Here is a 22,104-nt window from a genome sequence, read left to right as displayed (position 1 = left end):
TTTTTGTTTTTGTTTTTTTAATTTTCCCCCTTTTACACAAAACAAAGTAGAAGAAATGATTAAAACTGCCAAAGTAGTTAATTGGTAGAACATGTTATTATTCACACACAAAAAAAATTCCAGGTAGGAAGGCAGGCTTATTTACAAGAAAACATGTAAAATTAAGGTGGGTGTCATGAAACATTAAACAAACAAACAGACACATGCTACAACAGGTGCCACTGGCACAGTGCCAGGGAGGTGAAAGAACATAGGCAGATACACAAGGTTCAGGCTTCACAGCATCAGTGCAATGGATCCACAAACTATGGTACAGCTAGTTCATGGGTTAAAGAGTTGTTCCCAAATGTGTCCTATTTTGGCCCTCAGAGGTTCACTCCTGCAGATTTCAACTGCTCTAAAAGTCTACCTACTGAAAGGGCATATGATCACAGTAAGCTTAAGGAGTTACAAACGTTACACAGAGCAATCACTGTCAGCAGTCTGCTCTCAGCTGCAACCCTGCAAGGGGAAAGTCCAACACCAGTGTAGACACTGCTTCCAAGTATAAACCTAGAGCCACTGAAATACAGCCAGCATTACAAGGGGAAAAAAACAACAATTTCGGGCTTACCTTTAAAGGCTTTTTTCTGGTCTTAAAAAATTAATACATTTTCTAGTTTTTTACTGAGTGAACAAAGGAGACTTTTATATCCCTGGCTGGCCTTGGAGTAAAGTCATAGACATTTTAAGTCAGCTGAAAATCTGGAACAAAGAGAGTGCTAAAATTCCCAAATACAATCTTCTGGAAGTTTGTTGTTCAAGAGCTGTTAAAACTTGACGCAGTGCAAAGGGAATGAGAGGTCAGTCTAAGCTGACAGATTCCTCATGTGAAAAAAAAAGGCAATGCTTCTGAAAACTGCTACATTTCATACAAGAGAGGAACTCATACACTAGGGTGTGGAATTGTATCCTATTCCATGGGCATTCTCCCACAGTAGAAAATCAGGAATGAATCTTAAGTGGTCTCTTCATCAAAAGTGGTAAACCTGGTCTCTGTACTCACAAAGATAAGACAGTTTGTTAAGCAGACTGTGGAAGCAGACAGTAGAACCAGCTTCCTGTAAGCCACAGACCACTACCTTGAATATAGCTTAAAGCAAACATCAACAATTATCCAAAGTCACAGTTCACTGTACAAAAGAGTAAAGGTCACCACTTTAGTATTTTAAAGGAAGTTGTCAAAAATAAACTCAATAAAGCAAGTTATGATGGGAATGCACCCAGCTACAGCTGGCACTGGACACAGCACAAAGCCTGGCCTGTGGGAATCTCTATCAACAAGGGCAGAGTGAGGGAAGCAAAGAGCCACTGTTAACATTAGCATCCAGACAGCACTGGACAACTGTTCCCAGGGCAGGCAGGCAGGCAGGCGCGCTCCACTGCAGCCGTATCACTCATTTTTCTTTTCTTTCTGCTTGAGAAGCTTGTTTATCTCCCTTTTAGCCATCCCAATGTACTTCAAAATGATTCCATGTTGATTTAGTCCAGGAAGCAGCAGCACAAAAGTCACTTGAAATAAAGAAATGAAGTTAAGGAAACAGTATTTGACTCACAGTTGAAAGCAGGTAGACTCTGGAGGAAGCAAGATGAAACACACTCTTCCCCGCTCAGGATCCAGGCCCACCAACTCCAGCCAGCACGCTTTCTTTCCTGCTGCCTGTGCATGCATGCTCATGCACTGTGCTTTCTATCTGACTACTCTTGTCACCTTCCATAAGGCTTTATAATCTCCCTGAAAACAAGGCCAGACGTCTTCAAGACTATGTATATACACAAGTGATTTGCCTAAATGCTGGCTATCACATTCCTTGAGACTGGAGTTACAGGCCATTGTGAGCCAGCATATGAGTGCTGGAAATTGAACCAAACAAGAGATTTTAACCATGGAGCCCTATTTTAAGACCTGACTTGAATCTTTTTGCTCTAGAGAAAGGATCTCGTGTTGCCCAGGCTGGTTTTGAATGTGACATGTAGCACACAGCTGGGGATGACTTTGAACTTCTGCTCCTAGACGAAGGTCTAGGTCCTTAGTGCTGGGATCACAGCTTTGTCTAGTACTGAGTATCCTACCTGGGGCTTGATACACACCGGGCAAGCAATCTACCAACCAAGCTATGTCTGCAGTCCTCGCCTGGCTACATTTCCACAGGTCCTGAGAATACTCCTTACTTATCTATTTACTGACTACACCACAGTTGGACTTCCCTGCTGAGACGCAGGTGTGATGGTTCCTCGGTGACTTACCAATCAGGTAGGTGAGAAGCAGGTTGTGGACTTGCTGTCCCACCCAAGCAACTGCAGCAAGAGAAATGATCATCGTCATGAAGTACTGTTAAGAAAAAGAACAAAACTTGTCAGCTCTAAGCAGCAGACGACCACGGGCAACTCTGAAGGTTTCCTTCAGCGCTCTACATTGTGCACAGGGGACGGACCAAAGCGCAGAGGCTTGTCTCACCACTTCAGAGGACCAAGCCATCACGCTGTACTTCATACACATACAGCTTTACTTGTGGGCTTAAATAGTTTTCTTTTAAAGGCTATGAAAGTAAGATCATTTTTATTACTTTTCTTTTATAGAACGTAGATATGTTCCCTCTTAGAGTTACTGTCTATACAGATTAATAATGCTTTAAAATATAAACTATGCTACCTTTCTAGTTAGCAATTTCCCACCAAAACCAAAGTTAAGATATGAGAACATGTTTTTTATGTTTGTGTCTTTTAATGGACATACAAGAGGGGGGAAAAACCCTTATCTCTACTATAATAAAAAGTTATATGCAAAATGTAAATTTTATCTTTCAATAGTTTAGTCTACCACATATATCATTTATGAATATATGTAGACATCACACCAAAGGGTAGTAAGTATTGAACTTCACTCCTAAAAAGGCCGTCACCAGACTGAAATCACAACTCAGTATTTTGCTTCATATTTCAGTAAGTAAAAATAAAATAAAATAATACCATTTTAGGCTTTTCTTCCTTTAGGGAAAAGAGGCGTTTCCACCAGCCCACAGCTCTGCGTCGAGTTTTTACTAGATTACTGCAGATTTCATGAAATCTTTGCTGTTGTTCAGTGGTCCTAGAAAAGAGTTTTCTTTTTGTTATAAGTAAATGGCTATAGTACAGTTTATTTAGTTATTTAATTTTCCTGACAAAGAATCTCACTCTCTGGCTGCCCCTGAACTCATGATCCTTCTGCCTCAGCATTGTAAGGTGCTAGGATTACAGACCTGAGCCACAACACCACAGTTAAACTCTTGATCATTCTGCTTCTATCTCCCAAGTACTGAAAACACAGGTGAGTGCCTCCACATGTGGCAAGAATTATCTTCCAAAGAAAGTAGAAACAGACAATGGATATCATTGATTCCAATTTTTAAAAATTGTGTTACTTTTAGTTTATGTGTGTTAAGTGTTTTGCCTACATGTTTGTCTATACACATATATGCAGTGCCTGGTACCTACAGAGGCCAGAACCTCTTCTGGGTGTTAGATCCCCTAGAACTGGAGTTATAAACAGTTGTGGGTACTGGCAATCAAAGTCAGGTCCTCTAAAGGGGGACAAATGCTCTTAACCTTTGAGACCTTTCCAGCCCCTAAAGTGACTACATTTTAAGACATCTTTCCAAGAACAGGAACACTTTTTACATAAAGAGTGCCATGCACATATTTTTTCTATACATTTATGTGTGAGTCTGCATACATATTCAGTGCACAGCATGGTGTAGGTGTGGAAATGAGACGACAACCTATGGGAGTCATTTCTTTCCTTCCACCATGTGGACCCAGGTTTCAAACTCAGGTAATCAGGCTTGGTGGCAGGGACCTTTACAAGCTGATCCACCTCACCAGCCCTGTATACATACTTCTAATAGATTAAGGGGCTAGTTCTAACGCCACTTTTGATTAACTACAGTAACAGGAATCATGTCTTCTATGAGCTGCGTCCATGGTACAAATGTGGTTTTTCTATTTCAGTTTATTTTTCAGCTCCAAGTGTGCCCATCAGTGCTCCAAGTAGCTGCATCGAGTATCTGTAGTAGAATAACTTCTATACCAGGTCAGCAAGATGCTCAGAAGATAAAGATGCTTGCTGCCATGGCTGGTGACCTGAGTTCAATCCCCAGAACCCACAAGGAAGGAGAGAAACAAACTCTGGAAAGTTGCCCTCTAACTTCCACATGTACCAATGTACATGTGCATGTGGGTGGGTACATGTAGATGGAGACAAATACATACACTTGAGCTCGCTCACACGTGCGTGCACATACACACATGCACTCAACTTACTCTAAAAAATAAAGAGCCCAATCCAAATTCCTTATAAACTCAGTTTGTGACAGAAAATGCAAGCAGCAAACAAAACTGATAGGCCTCTCTAAGAAAGCCATAGTTTTCTCATTTCTAATCTGTCCCTCTGCTATTTTTGTGGCACAGGTCCAGTATAAAAAGGACCAGGGCTGAGGACCATGCTGCCCTCTCTCCTGTAGTGTTAGCCTAGCAAAGTGCAGCCACAGTGAGAATTTCTCAGATCATCCAAGCTGCCCATGGTCAAGGCTATGATGTGGCTAGTGTTCCTTCTTTCCCACATCAACCCAGATAATCAAAACTTAAAACTTGCCCCATGGATACAATTACTACAAACTATCTGTTTATCTCTGAAGACTTTACTCCAGGATTATGAGTTAGTGAGTGAACTGCTGTCCGGCTAATGTAATGTCAAGGCTATAAACTTCCCCAAACATAACAAACAGTATTAAACTCCTCATGGCAAGGGAAAAGCAGTTTGAATCACAAATCTTAGCACTGACCCATCCTTCTTTAAAGAAACATGCTTATTTAAGTCACATAAGCTAACCCGAAAATTATGTGAATTTGTTCTTACAGATCCAGAAGGTACACAGTAAAGGCTCTCATTTTTACAGATTATGTAACTTGCTGTCATTTTGGAAACAAAAAAACTAATGGTGCAGGCAGAACACTAATCAATTGAAAATGTCAGCTGACAGAGAAAAATCTATTTCAATATCTGGTTCTGTTCATTATGTGTGCTTTTTCCTTCCTCCAGTGGAGAACAGAACTCAGGGTACCATGTGTTCTGGGAAAGCACTCTTAATACTGAGCTCTGAGAAATTCAACATTCCACTGGAATTTCAAATAGTTAATGTAATCCTTATCCACTTAACTATAATCTTAGGAAGTAATAAGTAACCATTCAGATAATGGTAAAAATGAGATCAACAGCTCCTGTGTATCCAACAGTAGAATCTTATCTACTCAGAACACACTTGGTCAACTATACCTGCACTACTCAGCCTTAAACACAACATCCCTCTTGGTTTGTTTTGCAGAATGTAGGTTGTGACAGATTTATCTGTGTAGCCAAGACCACAGTTTGTTATGTATATATGTAGCCCACAATGGGCCTAATATCACAACATGTCAACCACAGTACTGGGATTAGAGGTGTGCACCAACCCATACAGCTTAAAAGTCCAATAATGGCCGGGCGGTGGTGGCACACGCCTTTAATCCCAGCATTCGGGAGGCAGAGCCAGGCGGATCTCTGTGAGTTCGAGGCCAGCCTGGGCTACCAAGTGAGTTCCAGGAAAGGCACAAAGCTACACAGAGAAACCCTGTCTCGAAAAAAAAAAAAAAAAGTCCAATAATGTCTAGGGATTTTTTGGGTTTCTTTGTTTTGGTTTTTCGAGGCACCTTTCCTGGAACTCACTCTGTAGCCCTGACTGGCCTGGAAGTCACAGAGATCCGGCTGCCCCTGCCTCCGAGTGCTGGGATTAAAGGTGTGTACCAGTGGAAGGCAAGAACTAACACCTGGGTGTCCTTCAAACGACTTTTAAGTTGCCATAATGACCTAATACTGTTGTGTTTGAGGAAAGTTTGTGACCTGACAGTGTAAGGCATTTAACAAGAGAACCAGCCACTGACCTTGACATGAGGTTGTCCTTGTGTACACACTCACAAATGAGGACTCACGCACAATCAAAGAGACACATTTCAACAAGCTGAGTTCAAAGTCTATTAAGGGGGCTGGCTTAGTAGGCAAAGGGACATGTTGCAGAGCCTGTTGACCAGTTCAATCCCCAAGATCCACATAGTTATGGGAGAACAAACACTGGGAAGTTGCCCTCTGACCGCCACATGCATGTTATGGCACATGCACCCCACCCCAAAATAAATAAACGTAATTTAAAAAATAGAAGAAGAGTTCTGTAATTCTTATTTAAAGCATTACCTTTTAAAAATATCCTTACCTGCTGGCAGTGAAACATGCCTTTAATCCCAGTACTCAGGAGGCAGAGGCAGGCAGACCTCTGGGAGTTTGAGGCCAGCCTGGTCTACAGAGTGAGTTCCAGGGCAGGCTCCAAAGCTACACAGAGAAACTCTGTCTCAGAAAAAAAAAAAAAAAGAAAAGAAAAGAAAAAAAAGAACTCCTGTCTCAAAAAACTAAAATAAAAAATAATAACCTTTAAGAGGGCAGTGCAACCCTTTAATTCCAGTACTCAGGTAGGCAGAGGCAGGTGGATCTCTGAGTTCGAGGGCAGCCTGGTTCAAAAAACCCTATCATGAAAAACCATTAAAAAAAAAAAAAAAAAAAAACTTTAAGTGTAAGAAGTAAAACTGAAAAAACATCAATAAACAACAAAAAATCAAGTTTTTACCAACTGGATCAGGCCCTCTGAATGGGTGAGACAGTTGATTGGCTTGATCTGTTTGGGAGGCATCCAGGCAGTGGGACCGAGTCCTGTGCTCACTGCATGAGTCGGCTGTTTGAAACCTGGGGCCTATGCAGGATCGCTTGGCTCGGCCTGGGAGGAGGGGACTGAACCTACCTGGACTGAGTCCACCAGGTTGATCTCAGTCTGTGGGGAAGGCTTTGCCCTGAAGGAGGTGGGAATGGGGGGTGGGCTGGGGAGAAGGTGAGGGGGGCGGGAGGGGGAAGAACAAGGGAATCCGTGGCTGATATGTAGAACTGAATTGTATTGCAAAATAAGAATAAAAATTTTTAAAAAATCAAGTTTTTAACCAAAGTGAAATACAGAGATATAAGTACTGAAAATTCTTGACTCTTGAATTCAGCTAAGAAATTCTTCACATAAGAGAAATGACTCTTAACTCCCAGCAGGTGTCTGATGGTTATAAAACAGTCTTCTTTAATCATAGTATACTATCATACATAGCCACCTACCATTTATTAGAGCCAAAAATCCTTGGTGCTAGAATGGGAACAAGGTAGTCAGCCAGGCACAAAAACATAACAAAACAGGAAACACCAGACAGCACAGATGGATCAAGATAATAGATAATCCTGTTAAAAACAAAGAAAATTAACCAAAGTTAGAAAACCACTGGTCATTGTTCCTAACCAAAGGTGTTTACTCCCTAGCCCACAGCTTCTCAAAGATGGAGCTGTTTGCTTTCTAACTTCCTTACAAGTAGTTTTCTAGAGGCATTATGGCATGATGTTGTCACAGCTAGTTCATGTAAGCAGCAACAGTCAAAAACTCTGGGGTCGAGCGGGCGGCAGGGATACACACCTTTAATCCCAGCCCTCACTCCGAGGGCAGAGCCAGGTGGATCTCTGTAGTTCGAGGCCAGCCTGGTCTACAGCGTCAGATCCAGGACAGGCACCAAAACGTCACTGAGAAACCCCGTCTCAAAAAACCGAAAATTCTGGGGTCCTCAATATTTATTAGAAAAGACTATAAAGGAAAGGTGTTCAAACACAAAAGTGAGTGTGCAGGAATTACTCAACTGTATCAGGTTACAACCTTACATAAGGACTACAAATTCTAGAAACTGGGTAAGCTGCTTATAAGAAAGGCATTCCTTTTGGATTATGTATTACAAAAGCTTCCCTATGCAAAGGCTATGAACCATCTGAGCACTTAGCAATCGAATCCTTCACTTACAGGAACAGCAGGGAAACCACACCCAGGATGGCAGGTGGAAACCAGGCTCTTTCCCACCGAAGGACTTTGTCGGCCATTAGCATCACTTCTCCCCATCCTTGCAGCTGCTCTTCTAGACTCGCAGTCTCCGCAGCCTACATAACCAACAATTAAGAGTGTTACTTTAGTCTGGTGGCGGTGGCACCACAACTTTAATCCCAGCACTTGGGAAACGGAGCAAGGCTTGTGAGGTCAAGGCCAGCCTGGTCTACAGAGCGAGATCCAGGACAGGTACCAAACTACATAGAGAAACCCTCTCTCGAAAAAACAACAACAAAAGAAAACAAAGAGTGTTACTTTACCAATCTCAACACTTTGGTGGCTCAGAGAGAGTAAAAGCCTTCTAAGCCATCAAAACTGTTATCTTAAACAAGCTGAGTCATGAAAAACTGCAATTTTGGCACCAAACATGAAAATCCATGGGTAGAAGAAAGCCTAACTCTTAATGGTCTGCTTTATCACTGGGCCATATGTCCATGATGCAACATAATGCTCCCAAGGTTTCACAATGTGGGGATAAATGTTTCAATATTAATGAAAGTGAGCTTAATATGGTTAACTAATATCCCCAAATTCACTCACAGACTAATGAAGCAGTGCTCACAATATTACTAAATTGTTGGCTACTCTATGTTTGCTCATTTCAGGTGGCTGGCATTGATCTGTTGATTGGTCATTTTATTGATTTAAGCCCTTCTAAATCCATCAGGAAAACAGTCAGTATACACAATCTCTAAAATAGCTCTTTGTATAATGGAATTACTTCGATGTTGGCAGTGACTGTGGAATTAAAGAAAGTACTCAAACTAAATTATGGGAGGCACTTAAAGTCTTCCATAATGGTTCCTCATCATTGATGATGGAATTTTGGTTAAATTTCAAATTTCTCTGCATACTTGACAACTAGTCAAAAGCACACCTTTTGGATGAGCTATTGTGGCCTAAAGCCTTCAGGGACTTTGGTCAAGGAAGGAAATTAGAACAAGAAGGTCTCTCTGTAGGAAAGCAGTTGCTCAGTCTGTGGAGGGCCCTGGATTCAACGCCCAGGAACCACATACACACAAAGCCCACAAGATCCTATAAGCTTTTCACAAAGGAATCTGCAAATGATAGAGAACAGTCCGAACTAATTTTAATAAAGTTGAAATCTGTGTCATAGTACTTCTGACTCTGTATTACATGCTTAATACTGATATCACCCCAAACTAGAAATCCTAAACATTTTACAAGCTATACTTCAATGAATGCCTCTCAAAACTGGAAAGGGTATTTTTAAGATGAGGAAACTGAGACAAAAAGAGGCTAATATCTTTAAATCCAGGACATATACTGTTCTCCTTAAAATGATAATTGCTTTGATAGAAATAGTTGTTTGTGATCAGGCCCTCTCCCGTGACAATTTCCTTTTGCATCAATTAATCCTCTTACTGGATTATTTGCTGGTGTGTGTGTTGTGGAGGGGTAGTTTAAGGGTACAGGGTAAGCATCTCTACTGGATTGTTTGCTGGTATGTGTGGGGTGTAGGGGGAATTTAAGGGACAGGGCAAACATCTCTCAATACCAATGCAAAGTGAAAAAAAAATCTTGCACAATCCTGTAGTGACTACTGTCCTGTAGACACTTAACTTGCCGGCATTTAGGCTGTTAGAAGTGCAAAAGCAGAAGTTAAAAGTTGGTTGCTCTTTTCATTTCTGATATGGCCTGTCTTTCCCTGGGAAATGACAACGGAGAAAATGAAAACAAAAACTTTGAAGAAGCAAATGTGTCCTCCTAACACCAACCACCTCATGCATTGCCCTCAATTCCGTGCTGATCATTTTAAAGTTGCACCCAGTCCTGTGAGCCCCTTCTCCAGTACCCAGACCAATGCAAGGACCTCCGTCGGTCCTTTCCGCTGAACCCGATTTCAGCTTCCTGTGGTGAACTCGCAGCCAACTACAGCAAATTCTGTGTCAGCGATAACTAATTCTCTGTAGCAGCCCTTTGACCCTCTACCCTTGCCCAAGTTTTAAGGGGAAAAGAACCACGCATACAATCTACCCAACATGAGATTAAAATCAAAGAGGGCGGACAGGTAGGTCTCCGGCCTGAGCCCCGAGCGCTAGACAAGGCCCCTGGCGGCCGAGCGCCCCAACCTGCCACCCAGGTTCCTTCTTGCCACGGCCCTCCTTCTCACACTTCCTCACGCGCGGTCCTTGCCTCGTCGTGCACGCTCCCCAGAGGACGTTGGGGATCGGCAGCACGGAGCCGCAGGATCAGGCCTGGCAGCCCCCTGGAGTCACCCAGGCCGGGAGGCCTAACCGGAAGCGCCGGGGACAAGCCGACGACCGCGACTCACCAGCAGGTTGCTGCTGCGGTTATCCCCCTCCGCCATCGTTCGGGACGCGCAAGTCTCAAAGAGCAGAAAACACTCCTCACCGACACCCGCAAGGCGACCGGAGCGCGAGGGAACGCCCCGCAGGCTGCTTATATAGGCTGGCTGCCTTTCCCGACAGCCCTCGCGAAACTCGCTCCTCATTGGGTAGATGGCACTCCGGCTTCTAGGAAGCCAGGCCAACCGGCAGCCAGCGCATGACTTGAAATCCAGGTCAAAGGAGAGAGGAGCTGGGCGGAGCCGAAGGACTCCGACCAATCAGAGTACAAGGGTGTGGCCCGCTGGGGGCGGAGCGGAAGGAAGCGGTTCAACCGCCGTCTCTAGTCGCTCGCCCCGCTGGATCTCAGGGCCTCTGCTTGGAGGAGTGGAGGATGCGCAGTGCTGTGCCAGCGGAGGTTAGAAGGGCGGAGGACGCTTTAGGCTCCCGTGGCACCTACTAAGATTTGTGACTGGAAGGCTGGCGGCCCCCCCGTGAGAACTACTGCTGCCATCGCGCCATCAGTAACAGGTCCTATGAGAACACGGAAGATGTACCGACTCTTAAAGGGCTTCTTTTGCAGCCAGTCTTTGGGAAATCGTTTGTGGCGCGCTTCACTTAATTGATAGAACTATGCGCACTTCAGGTAGCTAGGGGAGCGCTTCAGATGGAGGGATGGATAGGTGGATGAGTAATTCAAATGATGAAGCGCTTCAGATTGAGACAGATTAATGGGGGGAGCCCTATTAAATATTGGCCTCAAATATTTTACATTTAACACATTTCATTCCTTAGGTAGTTACCAGGTTCTTTAAAATCCTGGGAGATTTTTTTAAAAACTTGAAAGACCACACAGTGCTCCTAAATAAGCCTGGCCCTACCTGGAGCATGATGGTCCTATGAAAGGGGCATATAATTTGTCACAGACCTTGTGGAAAGTACTTGGATAAGGTACTAACACAACACAGTATTGGCTAGGAAGCTCGGGTGAAGTGCTACTTCAAGGAAGTGTGAGTGTGTGGGGGGGGTGATATTATGACTCGATTGATACAGAAACCTTATGGGAGATTTAAAGCCTAGAGAATTCCCTCCTTCACCTCAGTATTAAGAACAATAGGACCCAAACAGCTGTTACACAGGCTAAACAGTGAGGTGCCCATCTTGCTGGTAGCCCAGGAGCACCCACTTGCATAAGAGAGGCAGGAGTACTAATTGGCTTTAAAACCCATCATTTCTACCTTGGGAACTTGGGCTGTTGCTTCAGAAAGCTTCACAGTTTTATCCGTGTTCCCAAAGAACAACTTAAGAAAAATGTAAAGGCCAGCTGCTGAGGCTGAGGTAAATGGCAGTTTCTCTAGAGCACTTTTGTTGGGGACTGTTCCCAGACCCAGGTCCAAACCCACCTCTCACTAACCTTCCAAATGGCCCAGGGATTAAAAACCTACTCTTTCTTCTGTTTTTGCACCACAACGTGAAGTGATCTCTTGAAATGTACCAGATGATGAAGCCCGTACCACAGTCTTCCTCAGAACCTTGGCACACTTCCTTCAGAGCTTTTACTCCCAATAATGGTCTGCCAGTTTTGTCTTTTAAATATTGCCAAAATTAAGCTTCATACACTGCCTTTTGTTTTTCAAGACAGGGTTTCTCTTTATAGGCCCAGCTAGCCTGGAACTTGCTAGTAGACCAGGCTGGCCTCGAACTCAGAGATCCACTACCTTTGCCTCCCCTAGATTAAAGGCATTGACTCTTATCTAAGAACCTTCCTACTGAAATAAAATTTTCACTGTTCAAACGCGAGTAAAACAATGTTTTTGAGAATTAAATTGTTTAATTTTGGGGAAAAAATAGAAAGCCACAAAACTGTGTTCCAAACAAACTTTCTGGGATCTACTTCAATAAATTCAGAACTTACATACTGTATCTTTTAAGACTTGAACCTTTATTTTTTTGAAAAGCAGGTATTTCATACAATCTTTACCATGTTAATGCAAAGTAGGCATGTGTTGTTTTTTTTTTTCCAAAAGATGCATTAGGGACATTTTCAGGAAGCTGGTGTGATTTATTCAACTTTTAATCTTAAATACAAGCACAAAATTATATCCATCAGGAGGCATTACAACTTAAGAAAAAAAGCCACTATTTGTACAGTTACTAGGACAAAGAAGATTCAGTTTAACTCAACTTGCTCTTAAATAAGGGTTAAAAAAAAAAAAATCAAACATGAAATGTGATGTCACTGCCACCTGACATTCCAGGCAGAAACATAAGGGACTTCTAAAACTGGAAAAATAAGCAACACAGTAATCTGAAACAGAGCTGAATCAAACATCAGGAAAGGGAAAACAACCACTGTTAATCAGCCTGTTTTGAGGGGAAAAATCTGCTTCAGAACAATATCCAATTCTTTACCATCTTCAAATATCCAGCTGATTTTGAGTTTTTAACATTAGCACTAGACTCACCCAGTGAGCCCCAATTCTCAAAGGTTCTCTCCCTGGTTGCCTTTTTGAACCTAAGCTCAGTTTGCATTTTGTAAATGATGTTATCCAGCCCCCAAAGCAGGCCAAGTACAGGGAACTGCCTTCTCTTGAATCTTAGCAAAGCGCTGATGCTCACTAGTACCTTTTACAAGGAATCTTCCTATCCTACCCAGTGAACTGAAGATGAAGACTTCAGCGACTAGTGCGTTAATTTTTTGCCTCCTTGATTTGGAGGGGGAGGGTTCTAATTACTGGCATTTTATAAATTCAACAAGATATAAAATGTTGGTTTTCGTACTCATCTGAACACATGTGAAACAAAGCTGCTTCAGTGTGCTAGTTGTAAGGGCTAGGATGTATGTAGCTCAGGAGTAGAGCACTTGCCTAGCATGTGCAAGGTTCCATCCCTGCACTGCAGGGACTCCAGCTAACAGCAAGCAGCACAGCACTGACATATGCTGTGTTTGAATAGGAGTCACAGGCTAGTTGTAGGTGTGCTCATTACTAAGAAAAGAATTGGGAGAAAAGAAGAACCAGCTCCTTTGATTTTAGTACTGCACAAGTAAGCCCCCAAGTAACTACAAAAAGGTGGAGGGAAATAGGCCAGGAAGACTCTGATTTAAAGTACTGCCTATAATACCCCAGATTAAAAAGGACCTAAGACTGCACATCAACTCTAGTATTTGGCTGTACTTGCATTGCCCTGCTTGGCTTTTATTAAATGGCTCTTTCCTTAAATTTCACACATCGGAACAACCACAATTAAACAAAAACATTGTAGATAACACCAAACATTGGACAATATTAAGAAAACTACTAACTAAGCGTAGGTAACAGAGGCAAGTGTTAAGAGCAAAGTGAAGGGAGTTTTTCCTTTGTATTACAAATTCTCACCCTGAACTTGGGATTTGAACTCTGAATCAGTGATCTAAGCAAGAAGATCAAGATCATCACCAGTGTCAAAAGAAGTCATCTAGCCAACTGCGTGATCAGCTCCTGACCAGAAACAGAAACTACAAGACACTTTGGTAAAGGAAGAACAGTTTCCTAAGTACCAGGTTTCCACAGCTTGGTAGAGAAATCAACTGAAAACAGACTCTAGCTAATTAAAGACAACAAAACACAATACATTTCAATTCTCAAGGGTACTCTGAATTAGAAGAGGTTGTTGTATGGTTGTCCTGTACCCCCTGAATCTTAGAGTGGAGAGGTGGAAGTAGGGAGTAGAGGGGTAAGGAGTAAGGAGAAGAAGGGTTGGGGAGAAAGAGAAAATATCCCTGGTTTTCCACAGGTATTTTGTCATCAAAAAAAATGTATGACTTCAAAACTATAGCACTCTACATGATTTCTTAAGACATTCCCCCAATAGCCCTATTTTTTCCACTTGAGGATTCTTACAAAAGCTCAACCTGGCAAGGCTATCTGCAGAGGAAGCCAAACCACACAGATGAGGGTTTTGTCCAGAGTGCAGTGAGCAAGCAGCAAGCTTTGAAGTACTTGGTTGCTCTTATCTGCTCTATAACCAAGACCTACTCTTCTCTCAGGGACCAGCTTAAAATAGAAAGGATGGGTAATTCATCAGAGGCACATTTTTTTTTTTTTTGGTTGTTTTTTTAAGCTGTCATATTTTTGCTTGGATTAAGGTGCCAGGTACTTCTGATGCCGGAAATTCATGGGAAATAAATTCACTATTATCAAAACAGAAGCCATTTTTGACCAGTATCACCACCTACAGGGACAAATAAATATGAGCTGGTTTTATCATTATGATAAAAGCTCTTCCTGACATGAAGAATGGCTAAAAATGACAAATCTTGAGAGAGCAAAAGTTACCAAGTACAGTTGCCCTCAATGCCTCTAGGGAAGAAAGCAGCATGCAAAATACAGTATGGGATCAATATTTCCAGCTAGGCTGTTTTGTGAAAATAAGGCTCAAAAATCAATGAATAAAATCAAATGCAATGTGCTAAGTTCCTTAACTTGTCATTGAACACATGGAAATTCAAAACAGCCTCTTCCAATACTCATAATTAAGAAAGTGCTGACACTGGCATCCATCCTGTGAGGATTAGAATTAAACTCATAGCAATCAGAGAAGAGCCCAGAGCCACATGGAATGTTTCCATAGGACCTTTCAGGCTTGTGCGTAGAGGCTGGCAAATGTAAGTGGCCACTGCACTAGTTGCTAAAATGCTGGGAAAACAGACTCAAAATACTGTGTGCTATTCTGTGTTGATACGTGATTTTTAGCTCTATTCTAGTCTGGACTTCTATCGAGGATCAGCAGCAAGTACTGAAAATGCTAAATGATGCCTTGATCATGACTCACTACACTAGTCACTCAACAGTAAGCTATAAAATGATGCAGAAAGTAAATAGAACCCCTCACAGACCACCAGCTGAACTTAAAGGTGCTGGTGGGCATCACTTTGTATGCCCCCAAATGCCAGGTAAACTAAAGCACTTTTAATTTACACCTTAAAACGTAAGAGAAAATTATACTTTGTAAATTAAAAGTATCAAATGAGAAAACTGAATTAAAAAACATTTCACTCTACCTCCACCAGAACATCACTTTATTGTGAACCTGTCATCAACAATGCAAACTCCAATAGGTTCTCTATCCTGGTTGTTTAAAAGGTAAAAGATTACATCAGATCAGCTACTTTCTATGAAAGAAACTACAGCAATCACAGAAGAGGGAAATTTTGAATGACCTCCAAAAAATGCACACTGTAAGCAAAGGGGAGTGCACATGAAATCAATGTCTGTTAGACTCATAACGTTTGGATGCACAGTGACAATTCTGGAAACTGTACATGATAAGAGTCACAGATATGACTGAAATAACCAGAGTTACACCTTGTATGTGATGATCGGACCTTTAAACAATCCTTGAATTTTCCATGTTTTCATTGGATTTGGAGAAGCTCCTGTTTCTGTCTCCAAATGGTAACGGCATGGAGACGAAAGTTTATGAAGTGTAAGGATTGAAATAAAAGTGAGTCTGACAGCTGGCTAATCTACCAGAGTGGGTCAAGGGGGAGCCGGGGAATAGGTAAACGATTGGGAGGAGTGGGATCCATAGGTGCTTTTCCCTTCATTTCAGAAGTCAGTTCTTCCAATGTAGTGTCTGTTACACTGCTCTCCTTTTTTTCAGTCCATTTCTGAAATTCATACAGCATAGCCTTTTGGTACTTACTGGTCAACCCAACCAGTACTGTTGCCAAGCAACAAGTGTTTCTCCAGAATCTGAATGCATCAACTCTTCCGTGGCTGTGAGTTCTTCGCGGCCCCATTTCTCTCTGTTTCTGAGCGGGGTTTGTTTTCCTGGATTGTACACACAGGGTCAGGTGGAATGGAGTTCCAAGTCACTCTGTGCTCCGCAGCATCCCGATTTCTTTCTCAGCTAACCTCCTGACACATTTGCAGCTGTTCTGTGGCAGAAAGACAATCTCCGTGTGCAGGCAGTGAGCTTGCTTTCTTCACCTTTGACCCTGGCCATGGTGTTGGGCGTATCCCTGAGTGCAGCTGTCCTGCAGGATTCACTTCCTAGTACACCGAGATTTCCTAGGTTTCCTCAGAGTAAGCCCCCAGTTGCATCACCACCGACTGTGATGTGGCTTTGGATGCCTGAGGCTGAGTTGATTCTGGTGGATGTCTGACCTCGCTTAACCAGACTCATCTACTGTGTTGCCATTCACACCCAGGCTGTCCAACCTTCATACAGCTGAGCCAAGTTATCTAGATTAGTTGCTTCCTTAATGACATAGTCAACCTGTGAACATAGGTAGGACAAAATTGAAAACCACTGAGAACTTGCAAGGTCACAGTTTATATACAAATTGCATGAGTTGTCTCTAGAGTAAGTTCTAGTCAACCCAATCACCAAAGGAAGATTGGGTTAAAATCTGGTAAAAAAAGAGGTGATACACCCTATGACCACAGAACACAGGCTGAGTGTCTTAGCAAAGTCAGAACCCTTAGAACTATAGGGATCATAGGAGCCTACCCATCCCCCCACCATTATTTGTTCTCAGGGCTATGCCATGAAATGCTATGCTTAGAACAAAACAATGATGAAAGTGTATGCAAGAAATGGTTAGTCTTGGTAAAATGTATGGCATTCCTACAACTTTTCTCTAACTTTGAACATTTTTAATAATCAACAGCTGGAAGTTGAATAACTCAGTGGTAAAGTACTTGCCTAGCACCTATCAGGACCTATGTTCAATCCCCAGCACCTGGAGGAGTAGGGGTACACTATCCAGACACACACAACTAATAACAGGGGAAAACTTTGGACAAAGACACATAGGTATTCACAGGACTAGTCTACACCTCCAAAAACTGTCGTCCTCCCTTCATCTGAAACTTTCAGAATTTTTTTTTTTTTTTTTTTTGGTTTTTCGAGACAGGGTTTCTTTGTGTAGCTTTGCATCTTTCCTGGAACTCACTCTGTAGCCCAGGCTGGCCTCAAACACACAGAGATCCACCTGCCTCTGCCACCTGAGTGCTGGGATTAAAGTTGGCACACCACCACCCGGCCAACTTTCAGAATTAACTTGAGTGTGGTGGATAATTAGAGCTTAAATTTCTATGAAAGATGCTGCCTGAAAGGAAAGTCCTAAGTAGTGAAGAGTCAAGTTGTGAGCATTTGACAACCGCACAGCTATGTTACTAATAACCTTTTGACTCCTGAATGTAGGTTTAGGGGCTTTCTCTTTTTGTTGCTGAGCGAGAGAGAATGAGCTCATCAGAGGACATATGGAGGTCAGAGGACAACTTGAGTGAGTTGTCTTTCTTTATTCCACCATGTGAAACCAAGGATTGAACTTAGGTTGTCAAGCTTTTGTGGCAAGTAGCCTTACCCACTGAGTCATAATGCTAGCCTAAGGGCCTTAATTCTTGATGAAATAAGAAAATGGGTAAATGAGATCCTTCAACCTACCAGCAGCATTAAAACATAGCTTAAGCTTAAAAAATAGTCACCTGCTCAGCAACTGACATCCTCCTGTTTGGATCAACATCTCGGCCCTCTAGCTTGGCTTTCACTCTCTTCCACACACTCACTGCATAGGAGTTTCTCTCTTGCACAGCTATAAAGCAATGACACGTTAGTCAAACCAACCTTTGTGTATTATACAATTATAAGGCATTCATACTCTGATTACCTTTCCCTGTTTTAGGATCTCTGACAGCCTTTTTGGGACTACAAACAATGCTCTTGCCAGTTCCTGGGATGGTGCTTGGTGGAGTATCTGCTGATGTAGCCAGATTTTTCTGAATCAGCTTTTTAGCATTCTGAGACATGACATCAGGCTGAGTCTTCTGGCCAGTATTGCTCCGGACCGCTACAGAGAAAGAATTAGTGGCTCAATTTACATGCAAACAAACAGAAATGGAGTGGGGGGTGGGAGCACATACACAGGGATGGCTGGTAGCAAGTACTCCACAGTACTCAACCTTGAAAATGAATTTGATTTTATAATGGTAAAAGTCCTTATCCCTTGACATAATAATGTTCCTAAAAACACAACCTCAGCAGTGAGGCTCTCAATATATGAAGCTGTACAACATAACCATCTTCACTATGCCATGATAAACAGTGGCAGGCAATACCTCAATCAGGGCATAAAGCCAGAGTACACTTGTAATTCCAGTGCAAGGGAGGCTAGGACAAGCGGATCTCTAGGGCTCACTGGCCAGCTAATCTGTGAGCCCAGGTAAGGTGCCAGTGAGAGACCTTGTCTCAAAGAACAAGGTAGGGGTTTGGAGATATGGCCCACCAGTTAAAAACACTGGCTAATCTTGCAGAGGACCCAGGCTCAATTCCCAACACCCACATGGCAGCTCACAACTGTCTGTAACTCTAGTTCCAGAGGATCCAATACGTTCATTCCTCCCTGGGCACTATAGACAAACACTCAAAAATAAAATCTTTAAAAAACAAAAATCAAAAAACCAAGGTGGATGGCACCCAATGTACACACACGTACACGTGTACACACACACACACACCCCAATCACCCACAAAAAGTATTCATTAATGATTGGTACTGGAAGACACAGCTCAGCAGTTTAGAGTTGTTGCTGCTCTTATAGGGGTTCTGTTTCAACTCACAACATCCACATGGTGGCTTACAACCATTGGTAAACAGAGCTCCAGGATATCTGACTGACACTCTCCTGACCTCTGAAGACACAAGGCACCTATATGGTGCACAATGCAGGCAAAACATTCATACATTAAATTCAAAAATCTTAAGGTGGAAAAAAAGCTTCCTCATCACCCTCCTAAACCACTCCTCCCAGCCAATCTCAATTCCTCTGCAACTCTCTGCCGACTACAGAATGGCTCTCTAACAGGGACACCATAGCCACTACACATAACTGGGACCCATATCAGTGTATCACTCAACCTCATCAGTCAAACAACTTCTTGCAGTAGACAATTAACACAGAGACCCACAAACTGGACAACATCAGAGAGCAAGAAACTTTAGAGCATTCAACCCTAAATGGATTCAAGGATCTATGCAGAAGAGGAGGCAGAAAGATTTTAAGAGCCAGGTGGTAGATGACTCCAAGGAAAGTGTCTTCCAGACACAATAGGGCTGATACAACAGAATTCTCAGACTGTATGTTTGTTTCATTTGGTTTTGTGTGTGTTTATTTTGTTTTGTTTGTGTTTTCAAGATAGGTTTCTCCATGTAGCCCTGGCTGTCCTGGAACTCTGTAGATCAGTCTGGCCTTGAACTCACAGAGATCTGCCTACCTCTGCCTCTGAGTGTTGGAATTAAAAGCATGTGCCACCATCACCACCTGGCTTGATTTTGTTTTTTAATATGAAATTGGGTGGGTAGGGAGGGAGGGATTCTGGGAGGAGTTAGGATAGGAGAAAGACCATGGCCAAAATATACTAGAGAAGGAGAAGCAGCAGCAACAAGAGCACTAGAAAGAAAAGATTAAGATGGTGGCCACACCTTGAATCCAGCTCCCAGGAGGGAGAGGCAGGCAAATCTCTGTGTGTTCTAGGCCAACCAGGGCTTAGCAGTGAGATGCTGTCTTTTAAAAATAATAAATATTTTAAGTATTGGGCTAAAGAGATGACTGAGGGGTTAAGGGCACTGATTGCTCTTCCAGAGGACGCAGGTTCAATTCCCACCACCCACCTGACAACTCACAACTGTCTCTACAGTTTCAGACCTGTCAGCCTCACATAGGCATACATGCAGGCAAAACACCAATGCACATGATAGATAAACAGAAAAGATAGAAAGACAGACAGATGTCAGCATAGCTTGATATACTTTTTGAACATTAACTTTACACCAAGCAATTACCAATTTAACATCAACTAGGAAAACCAACAAAAAAAATACTCACAAAATGATCTATGTGTGAATATATTAGTATTATTTTTAAAAAAAAGCCCTACAGATATGCACAGTAGTGTTCATGGCTTAATTTGAAATGAAAGATTCCAAACAAAATTTTCTATTGTTATTCTAATATTCTAAAGGTCCCAACAAGAAAAAAAAAATTTAAATCATAAAATTAAAAGTCTGAAGCCAGACATGTAGTAGATGCCTTCAATGCCAGCCACTCGGAAGGCAAAGGCAGAGGGATCTCTGAGTTCAAAGCCAGCCTGACCTACATAGCAAGTTCCAGGACAGCCACAAAACAAACAAAGAAACAAATAAGTGAGTAAGTAAGTAAATAAGTAAACAGAAAGAAGGAAGTCTGAGATATTTAAGCCCCAGACTTGCAAGCCTCCTGCTTCGGCCTCCCAAGTACTACCCAGTTATTCTTTAAGGGAAATTAACCCATTCATTTTAAATACAGAACAATGTTAAACCCTATTGAATTTGCTGATTGTTTTCTTTTTCAGTTTGGTTTATTTGTAAAGATTTTATTCTATTTTTATGTGTGTGTGTGTGTGTGTGTGTGTGTGTGTGTGCGCGTGCACCTAACGAGGGCAGAGTGGGCATCAGAGTCCTTGGAGCTGGAGTTACGGGAAATTTTGACTTAGGAACTGAACTCTTACCTTCTGCAAGAACAGCAAGCACTCTTAACCATCTCTCTGGTCCTTTGTTTTGTTTTTTGTTTTTGAGATAGTCTTAATATTAGGCCAGGCTGGCCTTAAACTCACAAGCCTCTTGCCTCACCCTCCCCAGTACAGGTATTAGAAGTATGCACCATAAGATAAACTTTTTTTTTTTTTTTTTTTGAGACAGGGCTGCTCTGTATAGCCCTGGCTGTCCTTGAAGTCAGAGATCCCTGCCTCTGCCTCCAGAGTGCTGGGATTAGGCGTGTGCCACCACTGCTTGGCTAAGTTAAACCTTTAAACCACCACCGCCTAGCTAAAATAAACTTGTAAGGAATATTTCAATACAGGTATTTCGGCTATCTTGTTAAGTTCTTTTAATGATAATTATTGAGGTTGGTATCTGAGAGCATTAAAGAAAACCCCTTTAAAAGGTAGCGATTAAAAACACAATAGACCTTCACCCAGAACTAAGCACCTAAACCTGTATATATAACTGTCAACAAATCAAGATGCGGCTTCTTTCATACCTGCAGCAAAGGATGGCTGGTAAGTAGCAGATGATGTTGGACTTGAACATTCGTTTGCTGCGTCCGTGACTAAGGGTGATGCAAAACTCACTAAATTATTATAGATACTGAAATACAAAATTTATGAAATGTTTATTTATGGAATGTTTTTTATCAGATAACTGCTTACAAATACATGAGCAAAACTTCTCATGCTTTGCTTCTATGTCATGAGAGTTGGCCAGAAAGCACTCTTACCTCTGGCTTTGTGTCTTCAGTTCTTTCAAAGTGGGAGTGATTTCCTGCAGCATTTCAACATGTTCTTGACTTCGAACCTGACCCATGGCCTGGACTAACGTGAACAAAACTGTCTGGATGTTGTCTTGCCATGATTTATACTCAGCCAGGAATTGTCTGACACTGCTCTCATAGGGGATATCTTCAGCATCTGCTAGAGCAGCCTCTTCATCCTGCCACCAATGCACAATCCATTAGTAACAGACTTGTTCGTTGCAGCAATTCCTCTCAAGACAGTCACCTTGTGATCAAGATGTAATAAATGACCTAAATACCACTGTGTTTGATCTGCTTGTTACATGTTAGTTTCTTTTTACAGGATTTTTGTTTGTAGCACCAAATAAAAAGAAATATCAAAATGACTGTTCCCACTATTTTGTAATGATGAAGTAATTT

At 42.2% G+C, this 22,104-nt stretch overlaps 2 protein-coding genes and 1 long non-coding RNA gene across 5 annotated transcripts in view; 1 reads left to right on the top strand and 2 right to left on the bottom strand.

Annotated features, from left to right (window-relative positions):
* Arl6ip1 (ADP ribosylation factor like GTPase 6 interacting protein 1) lies at positions 1–10,555 on the bottom strand. The gene is made up of 6 exons (XM_059268310.1): positions 10,357–10,555; positions 7,980–8,113; positions 7,256–7,375; positions 3,010–3,127; positions 2,287–2,371; positions 1–1,551 (listed from the first exon to the last, which is right to left on the bottom strand). Exons 1-6 carry the CDS (start codon positions 10,534–10,536, stop codon positions 1,433–1,435), a joined length of 756 nt encoding a protein of 251 aa, XP_059124293.1. The 5' UTR covers positions 10,537–10,555; the 3' UTR covers positions 1–1,432.
* A 1,735-nt stretch (positions 10,556–12,290) lies between these two features.
* The window catches only part of Smg1 (SMG1 nonsense mediated mRNA decay associated PI3K related kinase), a 102,084-nt gene continuing 92,270 nt past the window's right edge, over positions 12,291–22,104 (bottom strand). For all 3 annotated transcript variants that reach the window (XM_059268280.1, XM_059268273.1, XM_059268290.1), the window contains 5 exons: positions 21,670–21,881; positions 21,433–21,539; positions 18,027–18,206; positions 17,845–17,951; positions 12,291–16,630 (listed from right to left, as the gene is read on the bottom strand). In XM_059268280.1, the coding sequence (XP_059124263.1) occupies positions 16,553–16,630; positions 17,845–17,951; positions 18,027–18,206; positions 21,433–21,539; positions 21,670–21,881 (684 nt within the window). In that variant the 3' untranslated portion in view covers positions 12,291–16,552. The remainder of the gene's footprint in view (positions 16,631–17,844; positions 17,952–18,026; positions 18,207–21,432; positions 21,540–21,669; positions 21,882–22,104) is intronic.
* On the top strand, positions 17,328–21,985 carry LOC131915234 (uncharacterized). Its single transcript, XR_009380298.1, has 2 exons — positions 17,328–18,121; positions 21,690–21,985. It is a non-coding gene; the product is annotated as an uncharacterized LOC131915234 (long non-coding RNA).

Source organism: Peromyscus eremicus, chromosome 1, assembly GCF_949786415.1.
Source record: "Peromyscus eremicus chromosome 1, PerEre_H2_v1, whole genome shotgun sequence".
NCBI classification, from domain to species: domain Eukaryota; kingdom Metazoa; phylum Chordata; class Mammalia; order Rodentia; family Cricetidae; genus Peromyscus; species Peromyscus eremicus.
Note: the sequence above shows the minus strand (reverse complement) of the source record. Positions and strands in the feature narration are given on the sequence as shown.